Raw genomic sequence first — 22348 nt, 5'->3', positions numbered from 1 at the left:
AAAAGTCATTTTCCCGTGGAAATGGGGCCATGCCAGGGTCTTCCAGTGTTGCTGTGGGACGGGGCCCCTGACTGGGTCTTGGTGCCAGTGCTGCTTTGCTTTCCTGCCTGCAACCCAAATCCACGCCTGCTTCTCCCAGGGGTCTGGCGAGGAAATCAGATAACACCACAGACCCACTCCGGCCCCTCCTTTGCTGCTAGAAAAATAAGCGAGGGGCTGGGAGATGGCCTCGTGATAGGGGCAGCCCAGTTAGTCACGGTGTTATTTTTAGGTGGGTGGGTTCTTGGTGTTTCCTGCACAAACAGAGATACTCTGTGGGACGGAGCGAGCTGCTGCCGCCCTGCCAGCCCACTGCTTTGCAGCGCTTGCTGTGGTTGTGACTCAAGGGGCAGAAGACTTCCACACAAAACTCCAGCCGTGAATCACAAGCAGAAGCCTGTAGTGTTTAGCCTGGCACCTGACTCACAACAATAATTTCCTTAGGAAGCACAGGGACTGCAAAATCTCACGGTTGAGGACAGCTGCTGGCCTTTAGCAGATAGGGAGGATCAACCAGCGGTGTCCTGAGCCCTGAGCTTTTTGGTCCTACACAGTGTGCCAGCGGCATTGCGGGGAGCTGAGTGTGGGTGGGGTGTGCAAGTAGCTCCCCTGACTGGAGGGTCCCATCACCACGCTGTGCCCCTTTGCAGGTTTGTGATCCAGCTGCTGGAGGACTTGGTGTTTTTCGTCAGTGATGTCCCAAACAATGGCCAGAATGTTCTGGACATTGTGGTGACCAAACCCAACCGGGAAAGGCAAAAGCTCATGCGGGAGCAGAACATCCTGAAGCAGGTGAGTGGCCCTGGGGCTGTGCACCCAAGCAAGGCTGAGATCCTCAGAGGTCCACTGCCCTGCCCTGGACCACAATAGAGGCTGTGTTTCCAAAAAAGCCCATGGAGGAAGTAGCACTGATCTCCAGTTCACGCCCATGAGTTCTGCCAAGCCCTCTTGGGAAGGCATGGGAGGTAGTGTGGAAGGCATGCAGCACTTATCTCTACTTTTGGACAGATCTTTGGGATCCTGAAAGCCCCCTTCAAGGACAAAGGTGGGGAAGGGCCCCTGGTGCGGCTGGAGGAGCTGTCGGACCAGAAGAATGCTCCCTACCAGTACATGTTCCGGCTGTGCTACCGTGTGCTCCGGCACTCCCAGGAGGACTACCGCAAGAACCAGGTGGGTTGGGGGTGACAGGAAGAGCCCCCATCCCCCCTATGTGTTGCACAGCTCCAGGGTGCTGAAGAGGTCTTGTTGGGGCGGTGAGGGCATGGACAGACCCTGATGTACAGCCTTGAGTGCTCACCGCTCCTCTGCTCACTCCAGGAGCACATAGCCAAGCAGTTCGGCATGATGCAGTCCCAGATTGGCTACGACATCCTGGCTGAGGACACCATCACAGCTCTGCTGCACAACAACCGCAAGCTGCTGGAGAAGCACATCACCAAGACCGAGGTGGAGACCTTCGTCAGCCTGGTGCGCAAGAACCGTGAGCCACGGTGCGTGTCCTGCACCCCAGCCCAGAGGGCTTTGTGCAGCGTGGTGGTGGGGTGTGCTGGAGCAGGATGGAAGCGGACCCCCCTTTCACAGCGAGCTGTCTCTGCCCTGCTCTCACTCCCAGGTTTTTGGACTACCTCTCAGACCTGTGCGTGTCCAACCACATCGCCATCCCCGTCACCCAGGAGCTGATCTGCAAGTGTGTGCTGGACCCGAAGAACAGTGACATCCTCATCAAAACAGAGTGAGTAGCCCAGCAGAGAGATTTCCTTGGCTGAGGCTCAGCGCCTGCCCTGCCTGCTGCCAGCTCTCACAGTGACCCCGTAAATCCCACAGTACCCCCGTCACCTCTTGAGGTGCTGCATCCATAGGAACACCTCCAGGTTTACTCCTTTCCTACCATAGGCTGAGGCCGGTGAAGGAGATGTCCCAGACCCACGAGTACCTGAGCATCGAGTACTCAGAGGAGGAGGTCTGGCTCACCTGGACAGACAAAAACAATGATCACCATGAGAAAAGCATCCGGCAGCTGGCGCAGGAGGCCCGGGCTGGCAATGCCCATGATGAGAATGTCCTCAGCTACTACAGGTGGCAATCCCATGGTATCTTCTCCCCAGCCAGGGTGAGGACATAAGGGTTGCATAGCCTCACTCTCTCCTCCTCGTCCCCATGCAGGTACCAGCTGAAGCTCTTTGCTCGCATGTGTCTGGACCGCCAATACTTGGCCATCAAGGAGATCTCCCAGCAGCTGGGCGTGGACCTGATCTTCCTCTGCATGGCAGATGAAATGCTGCCCTTCGATCTCCGAGCATCCTTCTGCCACCTCATGCTGCACGTGCACGTGGACAGGGACCCTCAGGAGCTGGTGATGCCCGTGAAGTTTGCACGGCTCTGGACTGAGATCCCCACCGCCATCACTATCAAAGAGTGAGACACGCCGGGTCTCGCTGCAGCTTTGAGGGATATGGGATGGCAGGTGCCATCCTCCGTAGGGACTGGATAGGCACCGGCAGGGACTGGGAGGGGGGCACCTTCCCGACTGCTCGCTGCCCTGTGCTCACCTGCTGTCTCCCCACGCAGCTACGACTCCAACCTCAACGCCTCACGTGACGACAAGAAAAACAAGTTTGCCAGCACCATGGAGTTTGTGGAGGACTACCTCAACAACGTGGTGAGCGAGGCAGTGCCCTTTGCCAACGAGGAGAAGAACAAGCTCACCTTCGAGGTGCGAGAGCTGCCAAGGTCACGGCGTGTTGTGAGATGTGGCGTTGGCCGTGGCAGCCATTGGCCTCATCCAGACCTTGTGGCTGCTTCTGTGGCATCCCATGTTTGTTCCTCCTGCTCCTCTGTGAGCACAGCAAGGTCTGGAGTTGCCTTGTCCTCCCCCAGGTCGTCAGCCTTGCCCACAACCTCATCTACTTTGGCTTCTACAGCTTCAGTGAGCTGCTGCGCCTGACGCGCACGCTGTTGGGCATCATCGACTGTGTCCAAAACCCCCAGCTGATGATGCAGGCGGTCTACAGTGATGAGGTGACGGGTGAGTCCATGCTCTGTAGGCAGGCATGGTCCCAGGGCAAATAGGTTTCCAGTTTGGGCTGCAGGAAAACAAGCCACCCATTTGATCACATGGAAACTTGGGCTGGGGCTGAAATGAGTCTTTGTCACCCACTGGCAAGTCCTGTCAAGCCCTTGGCCATGGCAGAGAAATAGCGAGTCCTTCCTGCCCATTCTCTGGTTAACACCCATAGTGTTTTCCAGTCTAAGTGGGTCTTTCTGTTGGTCCTCTCCCACCTCTCTTTCTGTCTGCCTTAACTCTACAGGGAAGAATGTGAGGAGATCAATCCAGGGTGTTGGACAGATGATGTCCACGATGGTGCTGAGCAGGAAACAGTCTATCTTCAGCCCTCCAAGCCTCAGTGCTGGCTCTACCCCAGAGCCTGTGGACAGGGGGAGGAGCGTCGAAAATGAGAACATTGTGGTGATGGAGACCAAGTTGAAGATCCTGGAGATCTTGCAGGTGGGAGAAGCATCGTGAAGTTGCGAGGGGATCAGGGAGACGTGGTTTTCTGATGCAAATAAGCAGGTGGCGTGATGAGAGGACTCACTTTTGCTTTCTTCTCTCTCTGCTGCTGCCAGTTCATCCTGAATGTGCGGCTGGACTACAGGATTTCCTACCTGCTTTCTGTCTTCAAGAAAGAGTTTGTGGAAGTCTACCCCATGCAGGACAGCGCGGCTGATGGGACGGCTCCAGCCTTTGACTCCACAAGTAACTCTTCCAACTCTTCCCTTTGCTCCTGGCACACCCAGGGACGTGGAGGGAACAGCTCCAGCAGCAATCCATATGCTGGCAGGGAGTTGGGGAATTGGAGCTTGTGCAGGGTGGATGAGGGGCCTTGTGTCCATCATGGACCGTGGTCTGCAGGGAGCTGGGCTGTCTCCTGCAGGAATTCTGTTGGTAGGGTCATGTTGGTCTCCCCATTTATCTCCTTTTCCTCTCCCTTCAGCTGCAGCAATGAACTTGGACCGGATCGGCGAGCACGCAGAGGCCATGTTTGGTGTGGGGTGAGTCCCTGCCCTTGGTGCACAGTTAGCCTGGCTGGAGGGCTCTTCCCTCTCCTGCCCATACTTGCTGCTGGGGCTCAGAGCTGCAGGTGATGAGGAAGATGAAACTCTGAAGGCCCATGCAGCTGTCCCATCTGTCCTGAGCTGACAGAGTGCATGCCAGCTCCCACATGGCTGCTAACACAAGCACTTTTGTCCTGGCTCCAGGAAGACGAGCAGCATGCTGGAGGTGGATGACGAGGGAGGGAGGATGTTCCTGCGGGTGCTGATCCACCTGACAATGCACGACTACCCACCACTCATCTCCGGCTCCTTGCAGCTCCTCTTCAAGCATTTCAGCCAGAGGCAGGAGGTCTTGCACACCTTCAAGCAGGTAACCCTGGAGAGGCTGCATCTGATGGCCCCTTTGCTTTGGGAGGACATCTGGGTGAGGAGGGGAGTGGGGTTTATGCTGCAAACCAGCTGCACAGGAAAGTCCCTATGAATATCACTGTAGGTTCAGCTCCTGATCTCAGCCCAGGATGTGGAGAACTACAAGGTGATCAAGTCAGAGCTGGACAAACTGCGCACCATGGTGGAGAAATCAGAGCTGTGGGTGGACAAGAAAGGCAGCGTCAAAGGAGACAGCAATGTGGATGGGAACAAGAAGGAGAAGAAAGAGGTGAGAGCTGTGAGCAATATGTGGAACCAGGGTGGGTGAGGAGCTGAGGACAGACCTCTCGATGGAGCATGCCCAGTGCTCTGGGAAGAGAAGGGCAGAGAGAGTCCTGTCACCCTTCAGGCTTTGGGGAGGTGTGGTGGGACCCTGAAGCCATTTCTGTCCCCTTGCAGCACACTGCTGATGAAGAGGTCATTGCTCCAGGAGAGAAGAGCAGCGAGAACTATCAGATAGTCAAGGGGGTAAGAAAGACCACACGCTAACCCCAGAGCTGACTGGTGCACCAGTGAGAAGGGAGAGAGGGAAACTGAGGGGAACTTCAGATCTCCTCAGCGGTTCAGTAGAAATGAGTCCAAGCCAGGGCTCGTTCCTGCCAGCTCAGCACACAAGGAGCCCATTAAGTCCCTGGATTTGCAAATGAGACTCACCTGGAGACAGTAGGAGGGTAGGGGGCTGGTGATGAGTACAAACACTCTCTGCTTTACACTTTAAGAAAGATTTCTGAGTGGAATGCTGCGATCTGTGAGCGATACCCAAAGCTGGGCATGAAGGAATCATCTGGGCTTGTGATGGGCACATCTGGGTTTCAAGCAGGTCCCCAGGGCTGGTGGCCTGGGGTCTCAGGCTCAGTTCCCCTTTGGCCACTGTCCTTCTGTCCCCAGATCCTAGAGCGGCTGAATAAGATGTGCGGAGTTGGAGAGCAAGTGCGCAAGAAGCAGCAGCGCCTGCTGAAGAACATGGATGCCCACAAAGTGATGCTGGATCTGCTGCAGATCCCTTATGAGAAGGTGGGGGGACAGAAGCCAGCTGGTTTCAAAGTGCATGGAGCAAAGTGCATGTTCCCCATGGGAACATGGGGACATCTTACATAGCTGGGTCCTGTTCTCCATCTCTTACCAATCCCAAGTGTTTGTCCTCTCTGCCCTTCCTCAGGGTGATGCCAAGATGATGGAGATCCTCAAGTTCACCCATCAGTTCCTGCAGAAGTTTTGTGCTGGTAATCAGGAAAACCAGGCTCTGCTGCACAAACACCTCAACCTGTTCCTGACCCCAGGGGTAAGGAGAGGAGACTGAAGGACTTAAATATCAGTCCCGGGATTGAGAGCAGGAGATAGAAAAACCAGAAGAAGACACCCGGAGGAGGCAGGACCAGGACAGGAGGAGAGGCTGTGCCTCGCAGCCCCCAGCCTCACTCTATCTCCCTGGTCCCACAGCTCCTGGAGGCTGAGACAATGCAGCACATCTTCCTCAACAACTACCAACTCTGCTCAGAGATCAACGAGACGGTGCCACAGCACTTCATCCACTGCGTGGCCACCCATGGCCGCCATGTGCAGTACCTGGACTTCCTGCACACCATCATCAAGGCCGAGGGCAAGTACGTCAAGAAGTGTCAGGACATGATCATGACCGAGGTGAGCACCTCTTCTCCTGCCCGTGGGTTGTAAGCACAGGGCTCCTGGGAGGAGCGTGGTTATTTTCTCCTTTGGGCAAGAGTCTTCCCAACCACATGTTGATTTCTCCCTGGAGTTGGAAGAAATATCTCTAAGAGATGCAAGGTCTGAGAGCCAATAAACACTTTGGCATCCTACAGGTTGTGATTTTTGATGGCACTGCAAACACCCGATTTTCCCCATGAGTACACAACCCTTTTACCTCACCCTGGGTGCTCCATCTCATCACCCCAGTGCAGAAGATGTCATTGTGAGGTTTTTCATCCTTCTCTGGAGCAGTGACTGGTGACTCTTCCCAACAGCTCACCAATGCTGGGGACGATGTGGTTGTTTTCTACAATGACAAGGCATCGCTGGCCACCTTGCTGGAGATGATGACAGCAGCCAGGGATGGGGTGGAGGAGAACAGCCCGCTGATGTACCACATCTCGTTGGTGGACCTGCTGGCCGCGTGCGCTGAGGGCAAGAACGTCTACACTGAGATCAAGTGTACGTCCCTGCTGCCCTTAGAGGACGTGGTGAGGGTGGTGACCCACGAGGACTGCATCACGGAGGTACGGGCTGCCCAGTGAGGAGGGTGTTGGTGGCTTTGTTCTGTTTTCTATCCCTCTGATGTGCCTGCACCCCACTCCCTCCCTCCCTGGCAGGTGAAGATGGCCTATGTGAACTTTGTTAACCACTGCTACGTGGACACAGAGGTGGAGATGAAAGAGATCTACACCAGCAACCACATCTGGACTCTGTTTGAGAACTTCACCCTGGACATGGCCCAGGTGCGTGGCTCGGGCTGGGAGGAGGGACACGGCAGCAGTGGCTGCTGCGTTCTATGGGGACAGCTTGATGTCACCAAAGCTCCCTTGGCAAACAAGGGGCATGGGCACAACAGGGACTTCTGCAGCCGCACTATGGACAGCACTCTGGCATAGACCCAGAAGCTGTGTCACCACCCATGTCCCCTAGTTCAGCAGGGTGCCAGCAGTGTCCAGCTGTGCTTGTTCACCTGGTCCCGATGCCATCAGCATCCTCCCTTCTCCTCACAGATGTGCAAAAAGCGAGAAAAGCGCCTACCAGACCCCACTCTGGAGAAGTACGTGCTGACAGTGGTGCTGGACACCATCAATGCATTCTTCAGCTCTCCCTTCTCGGAGAACAGCACCTCACTGCAGGTAACGGGGTGTTGCACAGCCAGGCCATGCATGGAGTGAGCAAAGGGCTCATTCTTTGGGAAAAGGAGTCTGCGAGCACCTTGTACTGATACAGAGCTGCCCATTCTCTCCTTCAGACCCACCAGACCATTGTGGTGCAGCTTCTCCAGTCCACCATGAGGCTGCTGGAGTGCCCCTGGCTGCAGCAGCAGCACAAGAGCTCAGTGGAGGCCTGCATCCGAACACTGGCGATGGTCGGTAAGGAGCTGTGCTGGAGGGATGCTCTGCTCCCTGCCTGCTAGAGGGATGCAGCTGTTCCAGCTGCTTCTGCCCCAGCAGCAGGCAAGAGCCATCATCCCTACTGTAGCCATGGCAGGGTGCCCTGGGGAGGCTGTCTGCTGGGAGCAGGGAGCTTTGGCTCTGGGATGTGCCTTTTGAGCTCCATGTTTTGTGTCTGGTGTGGCCAGAGGAGAGCTGAAGCTTGGGCTTGGTTGGGGAATTCCTGGTGTGTCCTTGCTGGTGCAGAGCCCAGAAAGAAAGCTGGCGTTTGTGGCAGCTTTCCCTCGCCAGGACTTTGCCCTCAGCCTGCCTGCAGCTGCCTGACTCAGGACGAGGATTGTTAGCACTGAGTCACCACGTGGAAAGCATTGCTTAGATGCTGGGTGGAGACACTGGCCGGAGATGTAGGATTCCCCTTTGTAATTGCAGCCTCTCTGCACTGGGCTTTTCCAACTGGAAACCAGAGGCGGTGCCTCCTCCCACCCCGTGCTGGGCAGTGGAGGCTGTAGGCAGTGGGTGCTGCACTGGGGAGGGATGGGTGGAAGTACCACAGCCCCCAGCAGCTTGGAGGGCTTTTCTCTTGTATTTTATTCATATCTTCTTTACTGCGAATGAAGAGCAGGTGAAAGGGTGCCCAGCCTGGGGCTGTGTGGTAGCCGATGTGGCAGCTGACGGCTCATGGCTGTCCCCAACCCTTCCTCCTGTCCTGCAGCCAAGAGCCGCTCCATCGCGCTGCCCATGGACCTGGATGCCCACGTCAGCTCCCTGCTCAACAGCAGCTCCACCAGCACCGTGCAGAGGAACACGTCCAGCTACAAGACGGCCACGCGGACCTTCCCCCGCGTCTCCACCACCCCCAACCAGTGGGATTACAAGAACATCATAGAGAAGCTGCAGGTATGGGGCTGTGTGATAGCAGGAAGGTGTGGGCATTGCAAAGTCCCTGTCGCGCACCGACCTAAAGGCGTGCGCTGTGGTTTATAGGACATCATTAATGCTCTGGAGGACCGCTTGAAACCGCTTGTGGAGGCTGAGCTATCTGTGCTGGTGGATGTCCTCCACCGGCCAGAGCTGCTCTTCATGGAGGGCACGGAGGCGTATCAGCGATGCGAGAGTGGAGGTTTCCTGTCCAAGTGAGGATGCTTTGCAGTTGCCATGGGGTTTTTTGGGATGGGTTGGAGACATGCATCCTCTGTGGGTTGTGCGTCCCGGTGGGCTGTGCATCCTGGTGTGCATCTACAGAGTGGAGGGGCGGTGGGATGGTGCCCCTGGGGACCTCCTTGTCCTTTTGGCTGTGTGGTGGTGACTCTGCTGTGCGTGGCCAGGTTGGTGCAGCACACCAAAGACCTGATGGAGACGGAGGAGAAGCTGTGCATCAAGGTGTTACGGACGCTGCAGCAGATGCTGGTGAAGAGGAACAAGTATGGTGAGAGGGTGAGCATCGCGGCCCTATGGCACATCCCCAGCCCCACTGCTCAGCTGGTGGCTTCCTGCCCACTGCAGTTCTGTTCCAGTGCTGGCACTGGGAGCCTTGTGACGTTTATTTGTCTTGGCAGGGCAACCTGCTGCGGAAAATGCTCCTGAACAATTACCTGCAGAACAAGAAGTCCAGCTCCAAAGGGGAAATCGTGGATGCTGCTGGGGGAGGTGAGTGCCCCTATCCTATACCTTCTGTGTCTTTCTGTGCTGCTCATGCACGCCTTCAATGCCTGCTTCCAAACCATGGTAGGATCACACCCGTGTACGATCTCTGTGCTCCCACCTCCATGGGAGAGAGAAGAAAGGATGGGTCTGGTAGTGAGTTAGCTGTGCTTATTTTCCTTCATCACTGCAGCATCACATCCGTCTATGTCCTCTCCTGTAGGCCAGGACCAGGACTGGTCTGCTATTGCTGCTGTCCAGTGCCGGCTGGACCGAGAAGGAGCCACCAAGCTGGTGGCTGACCTCATCATGAACACCAAGAACGAGAAGATCTTCCAGGAGAGCATCCTGCTTGCCATTCGGCTGCTGGATGGGGGCAACACCGAGATCCAGGTGCCTGTGGTGGCCACGAGACCATGGGATGGTTTACGTGTGCATTGTGAAGATCCCAGTATGGGATGGGTGCAGAGCAGTCCTTGGTCCCTGATTGGCCTCTGGGTAGCAGACTTTGCCAACATTTGGACTGCACATGTTTGCTCATCATCTGGGGGAGGAACTACAGACGTTTCCCTGTTTCGGAGTTTTCCAGCTTGGTGACTGGCTAGAGCTCAGGGCTGGATGCTGAAAGGGGAAGGTTGTTGCTGTTTCTGGAGTAATGCTGATGCCCTCTGCTGGGTATCACAGAAATGACTCAGAGTTGCAGCTCTCTGTTGATAACTTGTAGGTTATCTTGGATTCTTTATCACAGGGAAGCCAACAAATTGCACGTGCAAAAACCTGTGGGGTTCCAAGATTGCAGCTGCTGTAACTGCTGCTTGCTCTGTCCCTAGCTCTGCTGCGGGTAAAGGAGAAGAATAGGCACAGGGCATGCTGCACCCCTGTAAATCCAAAAGATTGCAATGCCAAAGGCATAGAAAGTAAAAGATTTAGGGAGAGGAAGGGAAGAGTCTGAAAACAAACTTGCCTGCTAGGCTATCCCAAGGTCTGGAGTGCCACAGGCTACCAAACCAGAGGGGCTGGCTGGAGTGGAGACTCCAACTGCTTTGTGCTTCCTCCACCCAGAAATCCTTTTACAACCTGATGACGAGTGACAAGAAGTCCGAGAAATTCTTCAAAGTTTTACACGACCGGATGAAGAAAGCTCAGCAAGAGACCAAGTCGACGGTGTCTGTGAACATGAGTGACATTGGGAACAAACCTCGTGAGGACAAAGACGAGCCTGACCCTGGCACCAAAGGTATGGGGCCGTGTCCTCCCAGCAAGGCCAATGCCTGCCTCGTTGGACAGCCTGATCTAATGGGGTTGGCTTGCCCGTAGGACGAGGAGAGACCTTCATGATGCCTGGCACCCCCTCCCGATACCCGCTGGCCTTAGGGTTTCGGAAGGGCCACGACACTGGGGAGCAGGGGCAGAACAATGAGATGGGGGTGACGGTCCTGATTATGGAGCCTATCCTGCGATTCCTCCAACTGCTGTGTGAGAACCACAACCGAGACCTTCAGGTTGGTGCTGGGGGCTGCGAGGGGCTGGGGCAGAAGCCATATGGCTGGGGTGCAGGATGGATGGGTTCTGCCTCCATTGGGTCCAAACAGGCACTGGCCACTCTGTGCCTCAGCTTCCTACAGATATAACCACCACTCCCTTTGCTCGATATCTTGGAAGGAGCTCCTGTGTCCATGGGAGCAGGTGCTGCCCTTGAGGGGTCTGCACACACTATAGGAACGGCCCTGGGCCTGATTCTCTATCTCTGGACAGGATGCTGGGAGGGGGGTCAGGACCTGCTTCAGGCTCATAACTGCAGGCTTTGCACAACAGAATTTCCTGCGGTGCCAAAACAACAAGACCAACTACAACCTGGTGTGTGAGACACTGCAGTTCCTTGACATCATGTGTGGCAGCACCACGGGGGGGCTGGGGCTGCTGGGCCTCTACATCAACGAGTACAACGTGGCCCTCATCACCCAGACCCTGGAGACCCTGACTGAGTACTGCCAAGGGCCCTGCCATGAGAACCAGGTCTGTGGTGTTGCTGTGGGTCTGCATTGTTTCTCCAGCATTTCACCATCCATCAGGATGCCCAAGGGGGGTTTTGGGGGGAATGCATGGACAGCAGCAGGGATAGGGCCAGTTTTGGAATTCACGGCATGAAGGAGAGCAGAGTGTGGGGAGAAAGGGTACCATGGTGCACAGGGATGGTGCATGGGTTTTCAGCTACTGCTGGACAATATAATATTGCATATAATGTTTAAATAATGCTATGATGGAAACAGTGTCATTGCCAGGGAGAGAAGGGGTTTAGGGCTCCTGGTAGGCAAGACACCATTTTGGAGCTGGGCTGTGTTGGATGGTGAAGCTGGGAAGGATGGCAGTATCCATAGGACAAAGCATTGCATTGCTTCCTTAGAGCTGCATCGTGACCCATGAGTCCAATGGGATTGACATCATCACAGCCCTCATCCTCAACGACATCAGCCCCCTCTGCAAGTACCGGATGGACCTGGTCCTGCAGCTGAAGGTGGGCAGAGCCTGGGGCTGGGGTGGGTGGCACATGTGTGAGCTCCCTGCTTGCTGGGCTGAGCTGTGGAGTGAGGCGGGCACTGGGCATGCACTGGGTCTTACATATATGAGCTGGGACAGGGCTGATGCATCCCCACCACAGAAGGTTTGGATGCCTTTAGCACAGGGGCGTTTTGACCGACTGCAGTGCAGGGGATTTCTGCCCATCCTGAGGTCCTGGGCAGAGAAATGCATAGCTCCTCTCATCAAGGACTTCTCCCCACCAGGACAACGCCTCCAAGCTCCTCTTGGCCCTCATGGAGAGCAGGCATGACAGTGAGAACGCTGAGCGGATCCTCATCAGCCTCCGCCCACAGGAACTGGTAAGGGCTGAGCGGGGTGGAAGGGTGAAGGACCCCCGTGAACTTGCTGCTGGACCCCTGCGCTTTCAGGTCCTGGTGGAGTTTCAACCCAAACCCACATTGGCTGCTGCCCTACCAGCAGTCACACACCGCTCTGCACCAGCATCCCTCCTGAGGAGGAAAACAGGGTGAGGGGACCAGGACAAGCTCACCCACCCTCTGCTGCCTTCCAGGTCGACGTGATTAAGAAGGCCTATCTGCAGGAGGAAGAGTGTGAAAACGCTGAGGTCTCCCCTCGGGAAGTTGGCCACAACATTTATATACTGGCACTGCAGGTACTGATGCTGCAATCTGCTGTGACAGCGGTGACCCACCAGGCTGGGCTCCCACTCATCCATTTGCGCATCTTATTTATCCACATTTCCTCCAGCCAGGCTGGGAGATGTGCTTTTTGCCTTCCATGAAAACGCAGCATTGTGGCTTACTGGCCATCCCACTCCAGTGCTGCAGAGGCTGCTCCATCCCATGTTAACGCAGCTCTTGTTCCTTTCCAGCTGTCCCGACACAACAAGTCTCTGCAGCAGCTCCTGAAGCCGGTGAAGCGAATCCAGGAGGAAGAGGAGGAGGGCATCTCATCCATGGTACAGAAAGTCCTCGGGCATGGAGGCTGCCCTGCTGCTCATCAGCCAAGATTTGGTGGCTTTTGGTATTCCCAGGGTGAACTGGAGAAATAGAGGTTTATAAATGCCCATGTAGCTAAATCAGCAAGCCCAATGGCATGTGCATCTGTTTAGCTCAGCTGCATTTGTACAGCTCCCTGGGGAAGGCTCAGCCCTAGATGACATCCTGTGTGCTGCAGGGACGGGCTGTGCCCTGCTAGGTTTCCCCCTGCTCCCCTTCTCCCGCCCTTCCCTTCAGAAAAGGAAGGGCTGAGTCCTCTGCTGCCATTTCTTCCCGCTGTACCTCAGCTCCTGAACGAGATTCAGCAGTAATATGATTTCCCTGGGGTTTAGGGGCATTGATTTGTAATTTGTGGATTAGCAGCTTTTGGATGTAATTATTGCAGGGAATCGAATGTCTGTCACCTCAGGGAGTGCTCGTACCCCTTTGGGAAGCTTTAATTCATTTGCTTTCCCCTGAAACCTCATCAGGTTCGGTACAATTTGAGGAACGATGTTGTCAGTGCAGTTAGGCTTGAATCCCCCCGGCTGTCCCTGCTCTCACCCTCTCTCCTCTCCCAGCTCAGCCTCAATAACAAGCAGCTGACGCAGATGCTGAAGTCGACGGCCCCAGTCCAGGAGGAGGAGGAGGACCCGCTGGCGTACTACGAGAAGCACACGTCCCAGATTGAGGCAAGACCTGTTTGGGTTGCTAATTCACATAGCTGATGGATCCCACGTGTGCTCTGGCTGCCTCGTGCCCCATTATTCTGCACCAGGAACCTTCCCAGCCCGGTGCCCATGGGAAGCAGCTGCAAAGAGCTGGAGACATTAGCAGAGCCCATAGGGAGATGGGGGTACGCACGGACCCTCCAGGCCCTTCCTCCCTCTCCCCAGAGCAGATGGGATGCAGGCAGTGGGGCAGCCCTGCCCTTGGTTGTTCCTCCCAGCATAACCATGCAAGGATGTGTTTGCTGGGTTGGGTCGTAGCATTAGATGAGTGGTGGTGATATTTGGATTTGGGGAGGTATGGCTGGGTGTAGAAAAGCAGGAAGCCCAGCATGATACAGGCAGGATGTAAAGGCACCTTCCTCCTGCAGATTGTGCGCCTGGACCGCAGCATGGAGCAGATAATCTTCCCAGTGCCTGGCATCTGCGAGTTCCTCACCAAGGAGACCAAGTACCGACTCTTCACCACGACAGAGCAGGACGAGCAGGGCAGCAAAGTCAGTGATTTCTTCGACCAGTCGTCCTTCCTCCACAATGAGATGGAGTGGCAGAAGAAACTGCGCAGTAAGAGCGAGCCAGACCTTCCCTTTGCAGCAGAGCAGCTGTGAGCCGGGGGGCAGCCATGTTTTGAGGGGGCTGTGACCCCCAGTGGCAGACTGGGAACCTCCTTGGGAGGTGCATTTCCTCCACACCTGTTAGTCTAATTCCTCATAGCCTGAGAGCATCTTCCAACACATTCCACACCTGCAGCCGTGCTCACCTAGAGAGCCCTCTCTTTGTTTGCTTTCAATTGGCTTCTCCCAAGCCAGCATCTAGCAGCTACATTTCGTTGATAAAGCTGCTTTCTTTGCACCATGTAGATCTCCTTAAGTGCTTTCAGGGCTGCACCAGGATGGACTTCCTGGCTTAAAATAACAGCAGTCAACAGTAAGAACGCACACTAAATATTGAGCTGTGGCTCAGAGGTAGCATGGCAGCACTGAAAACACTTGCAGATCCAGTCAAAACTATCTTAGGAATTCAGCAGGAAACAAGTTTCCAGTATGGATGGGAAATTGCTGGCTGTGTCTCCTCTGGGACAGAGAATCAGGTTGCAAACACAAAGGCACTGTTGTTTGGAAAGGCGTGAGGATATAAGATGTGGGAGACAGGGAGGAGGGTGAGGCGACAAGTGAAGCCAATCTGATTCCAAGGTGCCAGGGGAGGTCAAAGGGCCCAGAAACCACAAAATGTGAGCAGAGACATTTTGAACTTGTGTTCCTGTTACAAGAGATGAGGAGGAAGCTTTTATCAATGGCGTGAAGCGAGGGCCTCACTGGCTGTGCTGAGCTCAGTTTGGGTGTCTGGAGGTCACAGCCTTCCCTGCTGGCACGAGGTTGGCTGAGATGTGTGTCTGCCTCCTCTCCCCGCAGGCATGCCGCTGATGTACTGGTTCTCCCGCAGAATGACTCTCTGGGGAAGCATTTCCTTCAACCTGGCTGTCTTCATCAACATAATCATTGCTTTCTTCTACCCTTATGTTGAAGCCACTTCCATGGGTAAGTGCCCCAGTAGCTTCTGCTCCTTGAAGTAGAGGAAAAAGGGGATCCTGGTGTGCAGGGAGCACTGTCCCCTTGCTTGTGTTTCCTTGCCTTTGTCTCCTCTTGACTCCTAAAGCCTTTTCTGTTGGTCCTGGCAAGGAACTGAATCGAAGTTTCAGTTGCCAGCCCTCCCACGACTTCCTTCTTAGGGAACAGGCTCTTCTCCCTGGGCTGTACTTTCCCTGTTTGGAAAATAGGGGAAGTAAGGACAGAATACGTACCAGCTGTCTGGAAGTCTTAATGATCTGCAGTGGTTTTGAGATCTCAGATAAAAGATGTTAGAAAAGCATATCAGTAAGGACCATCTCTCTGCAGTCAAGCACAATTTCTGTCTTCCTTCCCTCAGATAATCAGCATATTGGGTTTCTGGATGCTTTGGACAGTGATATTGTGTCTGATTGGCAACATGTATTTAACCTCATGCCATTAAATTGCTGTGGGTCATCTCTTCCCAGGAGTGCTGGATTCCCCATTGATCTCACTGCTCTTCTGGATTCTGATCTGCTTCTCCATCATGGCCCTGTTCACCAAGCGGTACGGTGTCAGACCGCTGCTGGTGGCCCTGATCTTGCGATCAATTTATTACTTAGGGATTGGACTCACACTGAACATCCTGGGAGCTCTCAATGTAAGTTCTCAGAGCGCTGCCAGAAAAATAGCGTAGCGTCCCATAGCACAGGAGGCTGTTCTGCACTCACAAAGCACAGCAAACCTCACTCCCTCCCGTTTCTGCTTGCTCTCCAGCTGACCAACAAGATTGTGTTTGTGGTGAGCTTCGTGGGTAACCGTGGGACCTTCATCCGAGGCTACAAGGCCATGATCATGGACGTGGAGTTCCTTTACCACGTTGGCTACATCCTGACGAGCGTCCTGGGGCTCTTTGTGCACGAACTCTTCTACAGCATCCTGGTACAGTAAATGTTTGGGGCGCAGACATAGCCAGGCTGAGCTGTTAGGAGCTAGAAGTTTCCTGTGACACCTTGATCGATAACAGCAGTGAGAACAATGCCCGTGCTTCAATATTTGCGTAGGCTGATCTTTCTGCCTTCCGACAGCATCTATTACTGTCTCTCTCCCAGCCTTTTGCTATCGCTCTTTTTCTAATCTCTGCTGCGTACTTTATCTGGGTCAGCTGGGAGACAACGTGAGGGCAGAGGCAGGGGGCATGCGTCCTATTCTTGGCTCTCCTGCTGTGCTTAAGTTCACTTCATTCTTCTGCAGTAAGAAGGAAAACTTGAGTGCTTTGTGTGAAAGTTAGTCCGTGTCTACTGAGCGATCCTAGATCTCGGGATAAAAGGGACATAGGTAGGCCAGGCATTGTTACAGAAAAGCACCCTGCAGCATGTCTTTGCTCCTGGGTCCTTTCAGCTGTTTGACTTGATCTACCGCGAGGAGACCTTGTTTAATGTCATCAAGAGCGTGACGCGCAACGGGCGCTCCATCCTGCTGACTGCCCTCCTGGCGCTCATCCTTGTCTACCTCTTCTCCATCGTGGGCTTCTTGTTCCTGAAGGATGACTTCATCCTGGAGGTGGACCGGCTGCCGGATAGCAAAGCCCAAGGTGAGCCAAACCATGGACGGACAAACCATGGTCCGTGGTGCTTGGGCTGGTGGGGACCGGCAGAGCACGGGTCCTTCGTTGTGGCTGCATCACTGTGTGCAGTCGTCGATGTGTGGTCCCACACTCTTGGGAGAGCTGGTTTTGGAGCTGGCAGGGAAGAGTCTGCCTGCACTGACATAGAGACCTCATGCTGTAGAAAACAAGGCCTGGGGGTTGGAGGGACTGCGGAGAAGCAAGTGGGCAGATAGGAATGAATTCTGTAGCACTGTAGAAGTCTTACTGATACTCGAGCAAAAGATGGATGACACTGATGAAACTGTTGCTCTGGATGTTAAAAAAAAACAAGCAGCTTGGGTGTCAATCATAACACAGGGTTTTGGGTTAGTCTTTTACTCCTCTTTGCATCTAAAGTCTTTTTGGTATGCTTTTACAATCACAGAGATAAGTTAGCGTGGAAGAAATATGCTCAGGTTATTTGAATAAAGTAGTTTTTTAATATACTTGGACATATACAGTAGTTTGGAGATTAAAGTAAAAAAATCTGGATGTTTTAAAGAGAGAATAGCCTTGCAAAAGCAGCTGGTTAGTGATTGCATCCAAGGCTCTCTTAACTTCAAAGGATGAGAATATGGTTTTTATGCATCTTAGCCTGGAAAACTGGCAGCTATCTGAACAAAGTTGGGATATCAGTGTGATGATTACCCAGCCCATGACAGGGGGGTTGGAACTAAATAATCTTTAAGGTCCCTTCCAATCCAAGCCATTCTATGATTCAAAACCTAGAAAAGGCTATGAGAATGTGGATCAAGATATTTTTTTCAAGTTGTTTGAAAGCTGCAATGAGATGCAGGTGAAGAACACTTGTGACTGGAGCAAAGAGCTGACGCTCTGACAAGACTGTGGGCTCTTTTACTTGCAGATGACCCCTTGGGGATGCATAGGAACATGGAGACCTTCATGGAGTCCTGCAGTGGTGACAAAATTAGCTGCTCCGCTGAGCCCACTGCCTTGCAAGGTAAGAGAGCTCATCAGAAAGGTCAATGCTGTTAGCAGCAGGGTAGCCTTACAGCCTTGTTTGTCAGCGAGCTCAGAAAAATCCTACAAAGGACTGAAAGATGGAAAAAATAGCCCACTTTTTGGCACTTATCAAGCAAAATTCTGCACTCCCTATGTAAAATGTTGAAATATTGATTTAATTTGGTCATAAGGAAATCAAGTGCTTTGAGGATGCTCAGCCAAACACCTCCATTGCAAGGAGGAAAATGGAGGAGATGCTGGGATACTTGGGAGCTCCCATCTGGGGCACTGCATCACTGCAGCTCATCCTGGAGCTCCGGATTCTTTGTGATGGGCTGGTTCTTCTGCCCTTCTGTGCTCTGGCTTTGTGCTTTTATTCTTCTCTCTGGTGTTGTAGAAGCAGACACTGACCAGTGGGAACGAGCCTGTGACACGCTGCTCATGTGCATTGTCACTGTCCTGAACCACGGCCTGAGGAATGGAGGGGGTGTAGGGGACATTCTGCGCAAGCCATCGAAGGATGTGAGTGGGGTCCCTTCCTCCTGCCACTACAGAGCTGCCCTTCCTCCCTGGAAATCACTTCCAGCTCTTTCCCCCGCTGCCGTCCTTCAGTGCTTTCCCCATCACACCCCCACGACTCTCCTCACCTTGTACCTCAGCCTATGGTCCTTGCAGCGAGGCAGCACGGATGGAGGGGAGGTTTGCAAGACGAGTTTTTTCCTTTCGTCCATCTCAGGAGTCCTTGTTTCCTGCTCGGGTTGTCTACGACCTCCTCTTTTTCTTCATTGTCATTATCATCGTCCTGAACCTCATCTTCGGGGTCATTATTGACACCTTTGCTGATCTGAGGAGCGAGAAGCAAAAGAAAGAAGAAATACTGAAGACCACTTGTTTCATATGTGGTGAGTGCAGGTGACTGCGTGTGCAGGAATTGCCCCCCACTGTTCCTCTCTTTAAGGTCAGCCTGTGACACGAGGGAAGAAGCGAAGCTTCAACTGGTTTTTAGTTTTCATTTGGTTCACAGCACAACTTAAATCTGTTCACCAGTGGGTCAGTACAGTGTGAGGAGGCTTTAAACAAGGACACAGACCGAGAGGAGAAATGCTCCCTATTCCTACTGGCCTTCTGTTAATGAGGTGTTACACTGGATGCTGCATTGTGGTGTTCTTGTCGCCGCGCATCACTCCTGGGACCAGCATTTATCAACTGGAAAAAAAGCATATTGCTAAGGAAATGGAATAGAGGAAAATGTTCCAGAATGCTTTCGGTCATAGGAAGGCATCCAAAAAACCAACCCTAACCATAAATATAGCTTTTTTTTTTCTGGTAAGATCCAGTGGGTGCATTTTGTTCTTTTAGATTATATAGGCAGGAAGCATAGCTAGTAGAACTTTAAATAGAAGCCTCCTGAATACACAACTGGGTTATTTTCCCTCTGCTTTGGATTCTTGTTGTGTGCTAAATGCCAACTAATTATTAAAAGCACTTCTTGAAAGTCACACCTGGGACAGGAGGCAATTATCTGTACTTCCTTTCACATTTGTTTGCTTGCTCACTTCTTACCTTGGCCTCCCCTCCTTTTCTCCTCTCTCCACCTTCTCCGCACTTGACTGCCTTTCCCAGGACTCGAGCGGGACAAGTTTGACAACAAGACAGTGTCCTTTGAGGAGCATATTAAGTACGAGCACAACATGTGGAACTACTTGTACTTCATAGTGCTGGTGCGAGTGAAAAACAAGACAGACTACACAGGTCCTGAGAGCTACGTGGCTCAGATGATAAAGGTACGTGTCCTTTCCGAGCAGCCTATTGCACCCTGCCGCCCCAGAGGGATGTTTGAGAACAGAGGGCTTGCCAAAAAAACCCAACAGCTTTTGAGAAGGAACTTTTGGAAAACATTTAAGAAAGTAGCCGTTCCATAGTTCATTCTTAGCTGGTTTATTCCACTTTGCAGTCTCGGCCAACAACGTGCTGTCTATCTGATCTTGTGTGCTGTGGATAGAAGGATTGTACCAGGCAGTATAGACTGTGACTGCAAGGTGATTTCAAGGCAAAAAGGGAAGGCAAGGAAATTTAGGAAAAAAGCCTTCTGAACCTGGACCCAGACAGGGGGGAAGAAGGGTTAAATGAGTAGGAGGTGGGAAATGTGCAAAGATGCAGACAAGCCTTTGAGAATTCCTTTAGTCCCTAAGCATAGGCAGACCTCCATGGAAATCCCACTGGGTCTTTTGTCTCCTTCTCACCCTCTCCCATTCTCCACGGTCACCTTCCCAGAACAAGAACCTAGACTGGTTCCCCCGGATGCGAGCCATGTCGCTGGTCAGCAATGAAGGGGAAGGGGAACAGAACGAGATCCGAAATCTTCAAGACAAACTCAACTCAACCATGAAGCTGGTGTCCCATCTCACCTCCCAGCTGAATGAGCTGAAGGAACAGGTACTAAATGTTATAAAAACAGGAACGCTTGAGTAACACCCCATTGTATTAAAAAACCCTCTGTCCTTACCAAAATAGACACCCGTTCCAAGAGCAGGAGGCAGAACCAGCCCATTCCTATTTAAGTATGGATACAAATCAGAGGGCTCTTCTAGCTCTTCTGCAGGGAGTTAAGAATACTCAGGTCATGTGCTTTCTGATACCTCCTCATCAGCTAGAGCCCGACTCATGGGGTGTTCTGGCAGATGCTTAGAGCAGCACAGTCAGTCACACACCTGAGAAGCACACTAATGAACAGAATAACAGCCTGGTTTCCTACCTCACTTGTGTCCTTGTTTGAACTCCAGATGACAGAGCAAAGGAAGCGCAGACAAAGGATGGGGTTTGTGGATGTCCAGAATACCATGAACCACTAAGACACAGAAAAAGGATCAGCTTCACCCCCTGAAGGACTAAACATACCTATCAGATGATGAGGCTGCTTATCCCTGGGTCCCATGCATGGACATCACTGTCAGAGAAAGCAGGACCACGTGGAAGGGCTTCCAAGTCAATATTTTCCTTAGATTGCTTGTAAGCAATTCAGGAGCCAAAGGCTGGCGAGGATTCCTCACAATTCCTGGACCCACATGTTACTCCAATGCCCTTAGAGGAAGATAAATTATACAAGACTTTTATTCCTCATTGCAATAACTCTTTATTTTGCAAATGTGGGGGGTTGTATCTTTATCTCCATGTGCTACATCTGGTGGCCTCCACCTCAGGTGTAGTGCAACTAGCTGTAGGGCTGCAGTATTTAACGTATTCCAGGAGCATCACTAGTAAACATGGAACTTTGCAGACCAGCCATTGTATTTGCTGTACCTGCTCCATGCTGCTTTCTGTCCATTTAAAGAATTCTGTTCATCACTTTGGTGCAGTAAAAGAGGAGCTAACCTCAAGGAGATGGATTTGATAATTTAGCTCACCAAATGAGGATTAGTATCTAAGCTAGTACTATGAGAACTGGTCTTTTGCCTTCTGTGGACAAAGAATATCTGGGCAGTCGTAGTAGGAAACTGCAGGTTTACAGGAGTTTACTGTGAAGGGGTGTCCTGTGATTTAGTTTCATCTCTGGTGTAATGTTTTACTTTTTTGTTGTTGTTGTTACTTAAGAACTAAAGTGTAAATTGCCTTAACTAAATTAAAGACAAAATGAAGTTATAATAAAAACTTAAATGTGGTAAAGAAACCTCCCTTCCTCTGGGACGCAGGGGGGCTGTTATAAATAGAAATACAGAGCAATTCAAATACATGAACCAATCCAGGGCTATCTTACTAAAGGTACTCCACAACCCACTGCCAATAACGTTACTATGAAGGACTACCTGGAACACCAGCCTTGCATTCTGAAGCGTTGGATCACAGCATCCAGCAAAGTTTCGAATTCTTTCACTACTTGCCAGGAAAACAGAGTTTGAACACACAGAAAGGAACAGCTGTTCGTGCTGCCTGGAGCCAAGCAGAGTCCTGGCATAGCTGTGTTCTAGACACTCATCGTTCTCCAGCCAAGCAGTGCTGTGGCCATCCCAGCTATAATCCTGCACCTCTGCCTCCCAAGAATAGAGGCTGAGGCAAGCATCAAAGATTTAAAAAGCAATAAAAATAGGCCACAGCGATGGACTGATCGCACTTGAAATTAGTTTATGGCCCTATATAGCAGCACATCATGACAACCTATCTTCATCCCTCAGATATGCAGTAACCGACACAGAACCTTCTCTTCCCGCTGGGGGCAATCTGCATAGTTAGCTGAGCCAGCATCACAACAGTGCAGCATTGCAGACAAGGTATGCAGCTCAGATCTCATCTGTACTCTTATTACACTGCTCTGCTGTCACCATGGTAAACAGTCATCTCTCATGCTTTCCTGTGTCTTCCCAGGCTACTTCTCAAAAGAAACAAACATGATCATTAAAAGTTCTCTCTCCCTCAATTTCACTGTTAACAGTGCAAACACAGATAAGCACAGCTACGTTTCCCTGCCATCACTACTGGGTGCTGTCTTCACAAGCAAATTTAAAGCTTACATGGTTGTACCTACTTGCTGTGCACTTCCTGATGGTCTGTTTCTTATAATACAAATGATCTGGTCTAACAACACAAAGCTCTTTTCTTTTAAACTTTTACACTGATCCAATATGCCTTCATTACAGATGTGTTAAGGTAGGTCCTACATTTCCAAAAAGAAAAGAGCAGACAT

At 52.3% G+C, this 22348-nt stretch overlaps 1 protein-coding gene across 1 annotated transcript in view; it reads left to right on the top strand.

The window, feature by feature from the left end:
- The window catches only part of ITPR3 (inositol 1,4,5-trisphosphate receptor type 3), a 23681-nt gene extending 3087 nt beyond the window's left edge, over positions 1 to 20594 (top strand). The window contains exons 2-46 of the mRNA XM_010724380.3: positions 569 to 831; positions 1048 to 1209; positions 1357 to 1529; positions 1652 to 1771; positions 1933 to 2115; positions 2203 to 2454; positions 2608 to 2752; positions 2917 to 3064; positions 3348 to 3544; positions 3664 to 3793; positions 4032 to 4089; positions 4297 to 4462; positions 4586 to 4750; positions 4921 to 4989; positions 5410 to 5535; positions 5681 to 5803; positions 5962 to 6162; positions 6504 to 6755; positions 6849 to 6974; positions 7242 to 7367; positions 7484 to 7604; positions 8338 to 8522; positions 8610 to 8758; positions 8951 to 9059; positions 9182 to 9272; positions 9490 to 9659; positions 10329 to 10503; positions 10584 to 10768; positions 11082 to 11282; positions 11671 to 11781; positions 12050 to 12145; positions 12358 to 12459; positions 12679 to 12765; positions 13366 to 13476; positions 13884 to 14076; positions 14925 to 15050; positions 15548 to 15720; positions 15837 to 16001; positions 16461 to 16653; positions 17573 to 17668; positions 18068 to 18192; positions 18407 to 18572; positions 19294 to 19454; positions 19945 to 20106; positions 20454 to 20594. Coding sequence (XP_010722682.1) covers positions 569 to 831; positions 1048 to 1209; positions 1357 to 1529; positions 1652 to 1771; positions 1933 to 2115; positions 2203 to 2454; positions 2608 to 2752; positions 2917 to 3064; positions 3348 to 3544; positions 3664 to 3793; positions 4032 to 4089; positions 4297 to 4462; positions 4586 to 4750; positions 4921 to 4989; positions 5410 to 5535; positions 5681 to 5803; positions 5962 to 6162; positions 6504 to 6755; positions 6849 to 6974; positions 7242 to 7367; positions 7484 to 7604; positions 8338 to 8522; positions 8610 to 8758; positions 8951 to 9059; positions 9182 to 9272; positions 9490 to 9659; positions 10329 to 10503; positions 10584 to 10768; positions 11082 to 11282; positions 11671 to 11781; positions 12050 to 12145; positions 12358 to 12459; positions 12679 to 12765; positions 13366 to 13476; positions 13884 to 14076; positions 14925 to 15050; positions 15548 to 15720; positions 15837 to 16001; positions 16461 to 16653; positions 17573 to 17668; positions 18068 to 18192; positions 18407 to 18572; positions 19294 to 19454; positions 19945 to 20106; positions 20454 to 20522 — 6707 coding nt within the window. The 3' untranslated portion in view covers positions 20523 to 20594. The remainder of the gene's footprint in view (positions 1 to 568; positions 832 to 1047; positions 1210 to 1356; positions 1530 to 1651; positions 1772 to 1932; positions 2116 to 2202; positions 2455 to 2607; positions 2753 to 2916; positions 3065 to 3347; positions 3545 to 3663; positions 3794 to 4031; positions 4090 to 4296; positions 4463 to 4585; positions 4751 to 4920; positions 4990 to 5409; positions 5536 to 5680; positions 5804 to 5961; positions 6163 to 6503; positions 6756 to 6848; positions 6975 to 7241; positions 7368 to 7483; positions 7605 to 8337; positions 8523 to 8609; positions 8759 to 8950; positions 9060 to 9181; positions 9273 to 9489; positions 9660 to 10328; positions 10504 to 10583; positions 10769 to 11081; positions 11283 to 11670; positions 11782 to 12049; positions 12146 to 12357; positions 12460 to 12678; positions 12766 to 13365; positions 13477 to 13883; positions 14077 to 14924; positions 15051 to 15547; positions 15721 to 15836; positions 16002 to 16460; positions 16654 to 17572; positions 17669 to 18067; positions 18193 to 18406; positions 18573 to 19293; positions 19455 to 19944; positions 20107 to 20453) is intronic.
- The last annotated feature ends 1754 nt before the right edge of the window (positions 20595 to 22348 follow it).

This window comes from Meleagris gallopavo, chromosome 28 (genome assembly GCF_000146605.3).
Source record: "Meleagris gallopavo isolate NT-WF06-2002-E0010 breed Aviagen turkey brand Nicholas breeding stock chromosome 28, Turkey_5.1, whole genome shotgun sequence".
Classification (NCBI taxonomy): domain Eukaryota; kingdom Metazoa; phylum Chordata; class Aves; order Galliformes; family Phasianidae; genus Meleagris; species Meleagris gallopavo.
The sequence above is the reverse complement of the archived record's forward strand: the minus strand, read 5'-3'. Positions and strand labels throughout refer to the sequence as shown.